This window comes from Glycine max, chromosome 18, assembly GCF_000004515.6.
Source record: "Glycine max cultivar Williams 82 chromosome 18, Glycine_max_v4.0, whole genome shotgun sequence".
Lineage (NCBI taxonomy): Eukaryota > Viridiplantae > Streptophyta > Magnoliopsida > Fabales > Fabaceae > Glycine > Glycine max.
Genome location: NC_038254.2, coordinates 48,552,800 through 48,567,663, shown reverse-complemented (window position 1 = coordinate 48,567,663; position 14,864 = coordinate 48,552,800). Strand labels below are relative to the sequence as shown.

Below are 14,864 nucleotides of genomic sequence, written 5' to 3'. Positions count from 1 at the left end.
TAATGAAATGATTGGAAAAGTATTCAAGATTGTTGTTAGAAAGATTGATTGAAAAAGCAAAACAAAGCCTTGCTTTTATAGAATCTTCATGTCTGGTCAAAAAGGTCATTCAGAAGAGTTATAACTTTTTAGAAAAACTTAAAACCCATTGGAAAAAGTCAAAACCTTTTTGAAGAGTTACATCTTTTGATTTTTCAGAAACAGTCACTGGTAATCGATTACCAAATAAGTGTAATTGATTACACAAAGCTTTTGAGTGAAACAATGTGACTCTTCATTTTTAAATTTGAATTTCAACGTTCAAGAACCCTGGTAATCGATTACCAAAAAATTGTAATCGATTACAGCCTTTTGAAAATATTTAGAATGTTGTAAATTCAATATGAAAACATTTTCAAACTCATTTTGCTACTGGTAATCGATTACAACAATATGGTAATCGATTACCATAGAGTAAAAACTCTTTGGTAAAGGTTTTGTCAAAAACTCATGTGCTATTCAAAGTTTTGAAAAAACTTTTTAATACTTATCTTGATTGAGTCTTTTCTTCATTCTTGAATCTTGATCTTGATTCTTGAGATCTTGAATCTTGAATCTTGATTGTAGACTTTCTTCTTGAGTCTTGAATTCTTCTTGATTCTTGAACTCTTGACTTGTTATTGATTCACTTGAGTTGTTCTTTGATCTTTTGAGCTTTTTGTTCATCACCTTTGTCATCATCTTTTGTTGTCATCATTGATATCATCAAAACACCTTTGATTCATTGTTGATTCATCATGAAGCTTTGCTTCCACATATTTCTCCAAGAACATGAGGATGGCGTTGTCTTAACAAAGGAAGATTCAATTAACTTCTGTCAAGCTATGCGCAGTTCTAACTCTAAAAAATGGATTGACGCCATGAAGGATGAGATGAAGTCTATGAAAGACAATGAAGTTTGGGATCTAGTCGAATTGCCTGAAGGTGTGAAACCTATTGGTTGTAAATGGATATTTAAAACCAAGAAGGATTCAAAGGGTAATATCGAGAGATATAAGGCTTGTCTAGTTGCTAAATGATTTACTCAGAAGGAAGGCATTAACTATAAAGAAATATTTTCTCCAATATCTTCAAAGGATTCTTTTAGAACTATGATGGCACTAGTAGCTCATTTTGACTTAGAGCTACATCAGATGGATGTCAAGACTACGTTTCTAAATGGTGACATTGAAGAAACGATTTATATGGTGCAACCAGAAAACTTTGTGTTAGGTGACTCAAAGTCCATGGTATGCAAACTAAAGAAATCCATATATGGTCTCAAACAGGCTTCCCTTCAATGGTATTACAAGTTCCATCAAGTCATTACCTCATACGGTTTCGAGATAAATGTAGTTGATGATTTTGTATATCAAAGTTCAGTGGGAGTAAATACATATTCTTGGTATTATATGTCGATGATATACTGCTTGCTAGCAGAGATATAGGCTTCTTGCAGGAGACCAAGAGATTTCTAACGAAAAATTTCAAAATGAAAGATCTTGGGGAAGCTTCTTTTGTGTTAGGTATTAAGATACTACGAGATCGCTCTCAAGGTATCCTATGGTTGTCACAAGAGAGCTATATTGATAAAGTACTTGATAGATTCGGCATGAAAGATAGTAAACCAGGAGATACCCCAATAGCTAAAGGAGACAAATTCAGTCTCAAATAATGCCCCAATAATGACCTTGAAAGAACTAAGATGCAGAAGATTTCCTATGCGTCAGCAATAGGAAGTCTGATGTATGCTCAAGTTTGTACTCGTCCCGACATAGCATTTTTCGTAGGAGTTTTGGGCAGATACTTGAGTAATCCTGGATTGCAGCATTGGAAGATAGTGAAACGCGTAATGTGTTACTTGAAGAGAACAAAAGGCTACATGCTCACTTATCAGAAGTCTGACAATTTGGAGATCATCGGGTACTCGGACTCTGATTTTGCTGAATGTCAAGACAGCAAACGCTCCACTTCTGGATACATATATATGTTGGTTGGAGGAGCTATCTCTTGGAAGTATGCTAAACAGACTCTTGTAGCTTCTTCAACCATGGCTACGAAGTTCATTGCTTGTTTTGAGGCATCTAATCACGGGATATGGTTGTGAAACTTTGTCACTAGTTTGAGTGTGGTCGATGACATTGAAAGACCATTGAAAATTTATTGTGACAATAACTCTGCAGTTTTTTACTCCAACAACAATAGGAGTACAACCAAGTCAAAATTCATTGACATCAAGTTTCTGGTTGTGAAGGAAAGAGTTCAGAATAGGCAGATTTCCATAGAACATATAGGGACTGATTCCATGCTAACTGACCCACTTACTAAAGGTTTGGTACCTAGAGTTTTTCATGAGCACACTGCTCATATGGGTGTAGTTACTATCAATACCATAGTTTAGTGGGAGTCCCATTTATGTTTTATATCTTATGTTTTCCAGATATTTGTATTGTTTGAATTTTCTGCAGAAATAAAGTTGATGTTTATCATTCTATTCTGAGCTTGTTTTGTGTGCAATATTTGTATTGCGCTTTGGATTGATCTCTATAAAAAATAAAGTTTGGACTAGTTGGAAATAAACATGATTAAGATCACATTGTATGTAATTTCCATGCCGCTTATCCATATTTGATCTATGTCATCAAGTATGAGTAACAGTGGTGATCATTGTGGCTTAGTCATGCTGAATTGTGATGAAAACTACATTGGTTTTCTGTTGCTATATGAGATGGACTAGATTGTATAAAAGGAGTCTAAAAGTAAATAACATACGGTTGTGATCCTAAAGAATTTTGTGATATAAATGTCTAAGGTTAATATGAAGTCCAAGTGGAAGATTGTTAGGAATTTTATAATTCCTAATTAATTAATATGGGATACATATTATATTATAATATTTATATTAGTTATTTGCATTTAGATAGGTTCAATATAAAGTGATATAATTCAATAAGTCCATTAGACTGCTAACAGAAAATTGATATGGACCTAATGAGAGGAAACCAGTTTGGCCCATTAAGGGATAATGAGAACCCTAATAAGTTAAAACCTAAGGCATGGTTATGGTCCCCAAGACACCAAATCAAGAAATAGTTTCTCTTCTCTCCAATTATTCGTGACCGCTGTAAGATTCCGCTGCGTGTTGATCAAACTCTATGGATCCAAATATTCCTAAAAACCTCTTGATAATCTGACGTAATATATTTTGGTGTTCATTTGATATTTTATAAGATTTATTAAAAATTTCAACAATTATAACTGAAACATACGCCAATTGTAATATGAATGTTCAGACATAGATGTGCAAAAATGAGCCACCACGTAGTTTTGAAAATAATAGAGCACCATAGTTAAGGGACCAAAAGGTCAAGCATTATCATGAAGCTTTGTAGCATTTAGACTCTACTAGACAGTGATCACGAGAGATGTACCATAAAAAGGACAAGAAAGAAGTGAGAAAGAAATCGACAAGAGATAGACAAGACACATACACAGACTCTTCTCATTTACGTTAACCATCTAGTCAAAGAATTATTGTCAAACAGCATGCACAATGCTTATTTATAATCCCTTATATTTTTGTGGTGTTCCAATAAAGTTGTAATTGCATTTATACTTGAAAGAAAAATATCAATCAGAGGAAGTGCGGGATGTTTATTTGATACCCTATTTTTGTGTAAAATGTATAACTCAAAGTGACACTTGTAAGTCATGTTTTTATCAAACAAATGCATATGGTTTTGTATTTGATGCGTGCAAGAGATGCCATTAATTATTGGTCTTATATTTGATTAGATTAGGGTACTCTCCAATAATAGCGTGCTTATTTAAATCTCAATAATTTCAATTTGGAAAAAATAGAATAATACAAGGCTAGTATTAGTATGTATGTGTGCATGATAGGTACCTCTGGTTTCCTGTTTTCTTCCATCTTAATATATAGTTCCTTGTGTTGGCCGATAAAAGAAAACGAAAGGAAAAAAGAAATAATTATGAAAATTATTTAAAGGTTACATCACTTAGGAGTTGAGGATAAGGATAGTTTATAAATATATTTTTTCTTCAACCCACCCACATGTCTTGTAATAAGGATAAAATCATGATAAACTATTGAACGTTAAAACAAACAATACTTTAGATGAAGCGATCCTATAAAGCTTGAGGATTTGAGGTTGAAACATTGTCATTAAAATGAGGGTCTAAGCTACTCTTGTCCTTTAGCCTCAACTATCGAACTTATTTCGGTATATTATTAGAAGTCTCACATCTTTTAGGAGTCTAACAATAATTTATAAATATCATCTTCCATCAACCAATTCAAAGATTTTTTAACAAGAACAATCGAAACGATCCATCGAACATTAAAATGAACAATACTTTAGATGAGATGACCTTACAATGTTTGAAGATTTAAGGTCAAAATAACTTTTTTTTTAAAAAAAAACTACTAATTTTATGAGAACTATTCAAAATAGCTTCTAATTTAAACCATATTTTATTTTATTTTTCAGATTTAATTGTTTTGAAAAAATAAAACACACACACACACACATACATATATATATATATATATATATATATATATGAAAAAAAATTTACAGGTAACTTTTAAAAAAAAAAAAGTGTAATAAAACACCGTAATACATATATATATCCATGAAAACTATTTAAAATCTTAATATTGAAAAAGTTCATCAATAGTATGGATTTAACATAGTACCTCACTCCCTTATATATACAATCGACAGCTAATTATGAAACACACCCATCACATTTCTCATTCCATGTCATGGTCGGTTTTTTTAGATGTCGATCGATCTACATTATTTTGGGTAAAAAAAACAATTAATACTTAGTATAGACAGATATTATGGGATATCTGAATATGAAATAAAGTGTGGAAAAGAAACCACGTCTCAAATGAGAGGCTGCTGGTGAAAGTGTGAACGGGGCTTTTGGTGGGCCCATGAGAGAGAGAGAGAGCTGACCCATGTGGCCCCACTTATGCTTTCTTATTCTAATACTCCATGGCACAACACGCAGCACATGCCCACATCACATGTACGACAACAAAAATACTAATGCACGGAGAAGACTTACTAGCAATCATACTATGACTATTTAGCATCGGATGTCAAAAGTTTTAACTTGAACAATCACAGCATAATGTTTTTAATCAAGGACTGAATGTATGTACAAATATGAATCAGATTGGGTCTAACGAAAGAAATTAATCTCTTATAAAGTGATGAATTAAAGTTTAAATATTTATTAAGAAAAATATTCATATATTTAATGTTCATAGTATTTCGAATAACATTATCTCTCAAAGAGAGTATCTGTGTAGAATAATAGTAAAAAATATGTATAATTCATAATACTAGATAATCCTTGATCATTCATGGTTCCAACCAATGTCTATTATATAACATTCAAACCTTAGAGGAAAAAATTAATTATGAACATTTGATTATCTATCATACAAATATTAGTAGGAATCACAGTGAATAGTCAAGATCGTATAATTAATACCTGGACTGATATTATTAACCTAGCTATCATTGGTATGGAAGTAATATATAAATGTAATGTTCATAAGTTTCCTTTAGATCTAGCTGCGATGGACGCTCCATCTATTAATGGATTTTTCTGTTCTAATACTCTATTTGAGAGTTATTAATATTTATCAAATTTATTCCTATCTAACGAAGTCCTATTAGATCAAATGATAAAGACATTGTTGAGAAAAAGATAACTAGTTGTGTCATCTAATTTCAAAATATGAGACATTTTAGAGAGAAAAAGTGGTTCTCATAATTCCTTCAATTAATAAAATAAACATCTTAAAAAAAGTATCTATGTTTTAGTTGCTTCCACTAAAAAATATTTATAACACTTTCAAAGTTTTATATAATATAATTAACTCAAATCTACACATTTTCTCATAGATTTTCCATGCAAATATTTTTAATAAATTTTGTGATTTCTCTGCAAAATTTGGTATGATTTTGGAAAAAATATGGTTGTCTTTGAATTCATTGACAAATTGATAGAAAATTTTAATATTTTTTTTATTCCTGTACAAATTTTTATTCATAAAAATAAATTACAGATAAATTTTTTAATTTTTTTATTCAATAAAAATAAGAGTATAAAGGTCGTGAAAAATCCCAGAAAATTGTTATTAATGAAGTTGAAAAAAAATAATATCATAAATGATAATTAAAAATTATTAATATTCAAATAGTATCATTAAATGCTTAAAATCCCTTATAAGAGACGATATTATCAAAACTATTACATTTAATTTATACATTATAGCATCAATTATTTTGTCCCCTCCTGACTTTTTGTTCCTGTTCCGCTCGCTGTGCACACCTGTTCATAAAATTGATTAAACTCTTTGCATTACAAGTTCACAACAATGCCATTTTTTCACCACCTACCTAGGACCAAAAAATCCCACACAAGACTTTAAAAATTTAATTGCACTCGTATATGTTTTGTATTTGTCTGTTGGTAGTTTATATTTTCTTTTCTATCTTTGTATAATTTAGTTATTTCAATAAAAGACAAACTTTAGCGCATTCATAAGAACATATTTGTGACTTGAACTAAAAAAACTCATAAAGTTGATATAGAACATACACATCTAATTACACGTAATTAACAAAATATACTAAACAAAATTACACATAATAATGTTGGAATTAAAAGTATGAGAAACATAGAGAAAATTAGTGGCATGAGACGTGTGATAATACTAGTATTTCAAGAATTTATTGTTCCATAATGTAAATCTCTAGATTGCAAAAAATTCTTAAAATATATTCGAGTGTTCTGGGATAAACTTAAAACTATAAAAATAAAATAAAATTTGATAATCTAATTTTACGGAAAAAGAGAAGGAGGAAGAAAAAAAATGTGAGAATATTGAGAAAATACTAAAGTAGTAGGTCAAAATGTAAAAGTAACATGACAGGATTTGCTAGTGGCCTAATGGGTAGTTAAAATAGGATAAAATTACAGTAGAAGACTTGATTATATAAAATATATTAAATTTTGGATTTGGACTTCATCAAGAAGAGGAAGAAGAAGATGCGTGTGAATCAAGGTCGTGGATAGTGCATGACAATTTTATTTTACTGGTTATTATGTAAGTTTTTACATGAATCAGTTCCTATTGTTCAAATTGTAATGGACAAGGATGTTTTATGATGGAAAAATTACCCAAAAGTTAGCTACTTGTCTTAATTAATTGATAATTAGAGGTGAAAAAGCTAAATACCAAAATCATATATATAATTGAAAATTGAATTTGTAGCTTATTATAAGAAATTATATCATTAATTAAGAACATGATTATTAATGTTGAGATAATTTTTTTTGACAACATTAAAGACTAGAGATATTGATGCATGACTTATCAATTCCTTTAATTAAAAATAGCTTTTATTCAACACTTTCATTATTTCTCTATCGCTTTTTCATATTTTTTAAAACCTTAATTGATATCAGATTTTAAAAAATATTTTTTATATTATGTAGTACTTTATTTTATTCTTATACTTTGTAGTAATAGAAAAAAAATCAAATAGAAAGTAGGAACTTGGTTTTCAAAACTTAAAACAAAAAATAAAATTTACATCGAATTAAAAGTAATAGATTACTTTTGCAGAAATTGTATTTATTAAATAATGGTTAACATGTAATTTTAAATCATATTTTTTAAAGTTTATTTTATTGTAAATTATAGGAGTATCCGAGAGTGAAGAGACGATCAAGAAGAAAAAAATATAAAAAGAAAAAAGAAGAAAGAGAAAAAATCGAAGAGGATGAAAATGTTAACACGTAATGAAAACATTGTTGACATATGATAATGGAGGACATATATTTTTTTTTATATATAATTAATATATTTTAGTGAATATTCATAAATATTGGATATTAACAAAATATGTAGATATATGCTTAATAGGGTATCCGTGCGGGTATGAGATTAGTATGTATTTGATGGGACAGTCGCCTTATCACGTTATCAACTCTATTCTTATATATATATATATATATATATATATATATATATATATATATATATATATATATATATATATATATATATATGCTTTAAACCCAAAGTAAAATTAAAAATATTCCCAAAAGAAATATTCAAAAATGTTATAAATATTTTTTTATTAGACAATTGTTAATAATTTTTTAAAATTTATATTTCAACTATTTAAATGTTTTATTTGAGTTATTTTATTGAATTAATTAAGTTTTAATTTTTTAAAGAAGTTTTTAAAGAAATAAAATTTACATCGAATTAAAAGTAATAGATTACTTTTTGATGAAATTGTATTTATTAAATAATGGTTAACATGTAATTGTAAATTATATTTCTTTAAGTTTATTTTATTGTAAATTACAGGAGTAGCTGAGAGTGAAGTTGGACATACAACAATATTGAAGTTGGACATGTAAAAAATATGATAGAGTGGAATAAAAATTTTATGAAAAATATTATGTCCTCCATGGGCTTTCCTTTGAGATGGATCAATTTAATAATAAAATGTGTCACCTCTGAATCTTTCTTAGGGCTCATGGTCAATCACACAGTGAATTTAGGCCACATAAAGAACTTAAAAGGAGATCCTTTATCTCTTTATCCATTCATTTTGTGAGCAGAAACCTTTTTAAGTATGATTAACCAAGAGTGGAAAGAAATGATCTCCATGGTATATATATAGAAGTCTGCCCTAGAGTACTTCTTATCTCACATTTGTCAAATGATTAATATTATTTTTATCCAAGCTTAAATTAATTAAGCAAGTCATCTTTCACACATTTTTTTTTCTTGAAGAGATCCCGTCCAAAGCTAGAAGGCTAACCCTTGAGATATAAAAATCAGGAAAGTGAATTTTATCTTTTTCAATTCAATAAAATATTTTCTATACGCATAATGGGAAAATTGAACCTTTGTTAATATGTTTAAAGAACTCAATTATCTATCAATTATATTAAACCTTATTCGTCTTTCACACATCTTCTAAAGACCAATGTGTGGGCATCAAGGCAAAAAGTTAATCTAGATAAATCAGAGCTAAGTTTTCGCTGACTTATAAAAAAACACACCCAATATATAAGAGTATATATAGTTCAGATGAAAAGCAAATAGAGCCTCTGTGGTATTTATGATATAAGAAATAATATGTTATGTGTATAACAAGTAATGTAATATTGTTATAATTGTTTAAAAATAGAATAATATAAATAAAACGGAAAAACAATATTAATGTTAGCGCGAATCCATGAGAAGCGACAGAGGACAAGAATATTTGTTCATGTTAATTAGCTTTATCTGAATGTGAAATGAAATCAATTCTTCAGTTCCCACGTACCCTCTTTATGATTTCACGAAATATTGTTAAATATTTTCTAAACCCTGAGGATAAGCGTTAACATGCGACATATCTCGATAGAATCTTTCAGACATGCAAAATTGTATATAATATTTGGGCTATTATATAACATACACATCACGTTGATTCACCTTGCTGATAGGGGAAAAAAGTTCATCCACCCCCAACATGAGCACATTTACATGTGAAAACTTTGTGCATGCTATTGGCTGAATGAATACATATATGGAAACTCTGTTTTCTTCTTCCTTTAGTGTGAATTCTACTGACATCAACACCATGGATTAAGCTGTTGGTCATATCATTTTCTAAATGGCATATTCTTTAAATGACACTATCCTTTCAATGAAGTAGGCAGGGACGGATGGAGAGGGGGCACGAGGGCCAGGCTCCTTCTCCCTCCACACTTCTTATATATAAGTTAATTAATTTAAAATGTATAAAATTAATTGTTCATGTTATTATTATGATAATTATAATAATGATTAAGGTTAGTTAGTATAAACTATTTAAAATTAGTTGTATTTATCATAATTTTGCAATTCGAATCAGATCGGCCAATTCAACAAGAATTAGTCATGTGTCTGGTCTAACACTTCCTAAAAATCAATGCGTCGTAAACAATTAAAATTGTTGAACCAATTGAAAATCAGTCAAATTTGATTGGCTAACCGATTTCACTTAAAACTGTTTTAAAAAAACAAAAACTTCAAAACGATATGGTTTTGGTTTTGGTTTTAAAATAATATATATTATGACTTATGATATTTTTAAGTGAAATTTACTTTTTATTATATTCATTTTATGCATATTTTATTATTTTTTGTTTAATATTACTAGGATATTATATTAAGAATTAAAAAAAATATTTTATTAAAATTGGTTCAACCCGGATTGAATTATTTTGACTCTTGAACCCGTGTCTTCACCGGTTTAATGACTAGTTTAATTTTGAAAACATTTGTATTTATTATTATTTCTATATTGGTTACGATGATAACTAAAATAAAATTGTGGAAAATTAATTATGTGTTTATTATTTTTTATGATTGATTATCATTTAAAATAAAAATTAATTTCAATTATGAGTAAAAATCATAAATAAGCACCTAATAGGTTTGTGAATCCGTCCTTGGAAGTAGGGACAAGTTAAAGATACACTTGTTCCGGAGTCAAGGAGACATATACCATGTTAGGTAACGATTGATATAAGAAATAATTTCTTATATTTTAAATTTTTTTAAGAAAGATTAATTAAATTACATTAATTATTTTAGGTCTTGTGAAATTATATAAATTTCTTGCAAAAATAATGATATTAACTCCTATTTATTCATTATCTATCTTCTGTGAAATGTTATATGGATACCAGTTTTTTAATATACTAAATTCTTATTTTTTTATTCGAAACCACCGGAATTAATTATTTCAATTTCTATCCTTATACCCATTATAAATAATGGCTTGCTTTTATTTACTCCCACATTAACTTCTTTAATTTTTTATAAAATACACACTACCACCCTTTATGCATTACACTAACTCTCCTTTATTATTTGAAAAACATTATATTGTGCTCCGGAGATGCCTGGAAATGTTTAAAAAATAGAGAATTTGTGTGATTTCACAAAGGAATGCTTAATGTAATTTATTATAAAATTAATATTTTTTGAAATAAATTAAAATAAATGCTTACTGAGATAATGTTCATACTTAAAATATATATTGAGTTTAATTTATATATGTTGTTAGGGTAAAAAAAATTATATTATCAGTCAATCAAAAATCATTTTTAATCGATCAAAATGGTGTTGCCTTATGCTCTTTTAGTAAGAACCAATACAAACGTAAGATTAAATTACTCTTTTTTTTATTATGTTATAGGTGTAAAATATCTATTTATTATTATCATAAAAAAATTAGACTGATTACTTTTAATAGAATTTTCACTCTCAATTATTTTTTTTTCTTTTTGAGACAATGTTTGGATTACATTTGTGCTTTAGATAGTTTTTAATGCAATATTATTCAACATCTCGTGCAACACATTTCATTTTTTATTATTGGGGTTACTTTGCGAGATGACTATCTTGGGCTGGACTTCTAGATACCTCTATACTAAGAAATGGACTTTATATAATTTTTTTTATCTCTACAAAATAATATCATTATAGGCGAAAATTGTTGAATTCATGGTCATAATTATAGCCACTTAGCCAGGAAAGAATTAGAAGCATAAGGTCGGTTCTGGTGGTATTTTTGGTGTCCCAAACGAAATGAAAAAATTATATCCTTTTAATCATTTAAATTTTATCTTTCTTGCATTTTTTTACAAAATCATTAATAATGTGATTATAATCAAGATTTTTAAGCAATTATATTCAATATAAATCAAAACGAGTTTATTTAATCTTGAGTCATAGTTTCAAATAGGATTTTAACTATTTCAAATTTAATAAATTAGCTTCTTTTAGTATATGCAATGATTCATTGTTAAAGTTTGAGTCATAACTATTGTAAATTTTGGTTCAAGAACTTTGTTTGCGTGAATTATGTTAAAGCTAAAAACAATGGAAGAAAATTTGTCATATTTTTTCTTTTACATTCAACATTATATCTAAATTGTCGATTTTTTCTTTAAAATTGTGAATAAATTTTATTGATAAGTGAAAGCGTCACTATTAATTAACTAATAATATGTATTATTTCTCCAAAATAAATTTATTGGAAAATATTTTAATTTTATAATAATTTTAAAATCATATAAAAAACTTCTTTAACATTCATAAAAATTATATAAAAAAAATTGGTGTTACTCTAAAAATAGGACCGCGCCGTCAGGGCCACCACTTGAAGGAAACATACATAACGCTACACTTGGTTTATTGGGCTTGAAATCACATTACTAATATAACATGTTTGGATTTACGTTCGAGATCTACCTTAAATCATGAAGATGATGCATAGTGTAACAAAGTTAATACATGCATGTGTAAAAGTATTAAACGTAAATCCAAACATACTGAAATTGATAATCCTTAAAATTGTGGATAATTAGAAAATTTGATTTCCTCAATTGCATTATGAAAACATGCTATTGATTTTATAAGGTTTTGATTTAATTAGGAGAGATTTAGTCATATATTTTTATTTAGTATATAAAATAGGACAGATGGCCTTTTTTATTTACTTTTTTATGCAGAGGACAATGGGTCTTTAAAATACTGGATTGAGTATCATATTTTTTAGAAATAATTCTATAAGGCATGAATAAATGGGTAATGCGGTTTTAACAAGAAGTTTTATGGTGCGAGGTTTTTCAGCCGCGCTGTAATCCTTTTTCCTCATATTGAATTTGGTAATGTATTTTAAGTAGATGAACCATGTTAATTCTTTGACTTGTTTTTCTTTTCATTCTATCATTTTACCAAAATTGATAAATTCAATATCTTGTTTCACAACATTGATTTATGTCTTTCTTTTTAAGTTAAAGGAATATAACTAATGATATTCTCGCATTACTTTCATTCTGCAGGAAGATAATTATCATTGTTTAGAAGTCAAGTTACCACAATGCAAGTAACTTACACAATGATGGCATTACTACAGTTGTGGAGAGAAATACAGGAAATTCTAATACCCGTACATAATTATAATTATCGATGAATATAGCTTCTTACTTTTACTATTAGGGTCAACCGGTCAAGGGCACAGTTTTATGATCTCTGTTTATAATTAAGCATAAAGTAGGGTATACATGTGTTTCTGTATCACTCTCTACACGTTAAAAACGAAACATCTATATAACTTGGACTTGCACCTAACAAACTACATGAAATATTTATTGAGAGACAAAGTACTTTAAAAAAGATTATCTCCAAAAAAAAAACGATACATGCGAAAAACAACAAAAATACTGTGAAATGTAGTTCTTGACAATGTATATTCTATAGTGATGTTAAAGTAGTTTGATTAAGCTTATTTCTCTCTTACAAAATTAAGATTCGGTTTTGATTTAAAACAAACTTGTTGATAAGCAATATGCAATCTCAGCATATAAATTCTTCTTGAACTAGTAAATTATATTTTCTTGCCTAAACCTGGTGAATCTCTTTTTAATCTAAATATTTTAGTACATACAAAAAGTGATTTTATTTCAGTTTAACACGTGTTCATTCATTTGGATGGGCTGAAAACTTTTTTTGATATAAATGGAAAGGGAAAAATATTCTAGATATTGTTTTCATAATAACTCAACATGAAATCCTCCTATATACAACCATTGAACCAATGGTGTGGTTTTTGGTGTGCAAGATAAGCAAAGGGGAGACTAGCTAATCTATCAAGAAATAGACACCAAACTTAACCTCCTAAAGAAAATAAAATAAAATAGGACTTATCAGTTAGGAGAAGAAAACCCATTTAATTTCCACAAGAGGATCAGGTCATGTTGCACAAAGAAGAATCATGGATGCCCCCAAATTTAGCAAGATGATCAGCACGTACCGAATGGCCTAACAAAACACATGTGACAAATCACTAATGATTTTGGTTTGGCTAAAAAGGTGCTAAAGTACTAAACTAGTAAACAACAAAGAAAACTAGGACAATTTAAAAATTTGAATGAAAAGCTGAAATGTTGCTAAAAAGTTGGCTGCTCCTGATATTTCTGACCTCCCAATCAACCTCTCTTACTCATTTTGCCTTCTTTCCCAATTCAAAATTTGTCTACTTGTTTGTATACTACACTCATGTGTCATGTCTGTTTATAGAGACAACACTCTCGAATGGAAAGTTCTACATATATGAAATGTCAAGCTTCAATTGTCAAGGTTCTAAATATGAAATGTCAAGCTTGAAACGACAAGGTTCTAAATATGATGAAATAATTGCAAGTTTTACAAAATGCACTTTTAGTTTTTGGAAGCAAAAATTCCCTTACTTGACTTGTTTTCTAAATGTTCTAACATGCTATATATAAGGCCTGCTACTAGCTAGCTTCCTATCTTGATTGCCAAACTGATTTCTTAATATTTATTTATCATTCCATTCATGTGATGACATTGATTAAATTAATTATAAGGTTTGTTTGAGTACTTAATATAGAGCATCAAATCTGAACAAGATTTTGTCTATGTGACCTTCTTGTGTCTATGTTTGTCGTCTACCATATAGTTATTTGGCGATTTCTGTCTTTGTTCTCTGCTTCCAATGAGAAGATAATCAATACAAAATGAGGCATAATAACTCTTGTTCCCCAATTAATGGACCCAATAATATAATAAGTCTTGGTCACAAAATGAAAGGTTGGGGTGACTCATAATTAATATGGTACCTTTTTTTTCTTCAGGGTGTGATCGAAGGCTTAGCAACAACAATTATGTGCAGCTTCTAAAACAAGCACCCCCAACAATGCAAGCAACT

General features: G+C 28.6%; 1 protein-coding gene across 1 annotated transcript; it reads left to right on the top strand.

Annotated features, from left to right (window-relative positions):
- Positions 1-1,723: 1,723 nt before the first annotated feature.
- On the top strand, positions 1,724-2,125 carry LOC121173967 (secreted RxLR effector protein 161-like). The gene has a single exon (XM_041011834.1). It carries the CDS (start codon positions 1,724-1,726, stop codon positions 2,123-2,125), a length of 402 nt encoding a protein of 133 aa, XP_040867768.1.
- Positions 2,126-14,864: the final 12,739 nt, after the last annotated feature.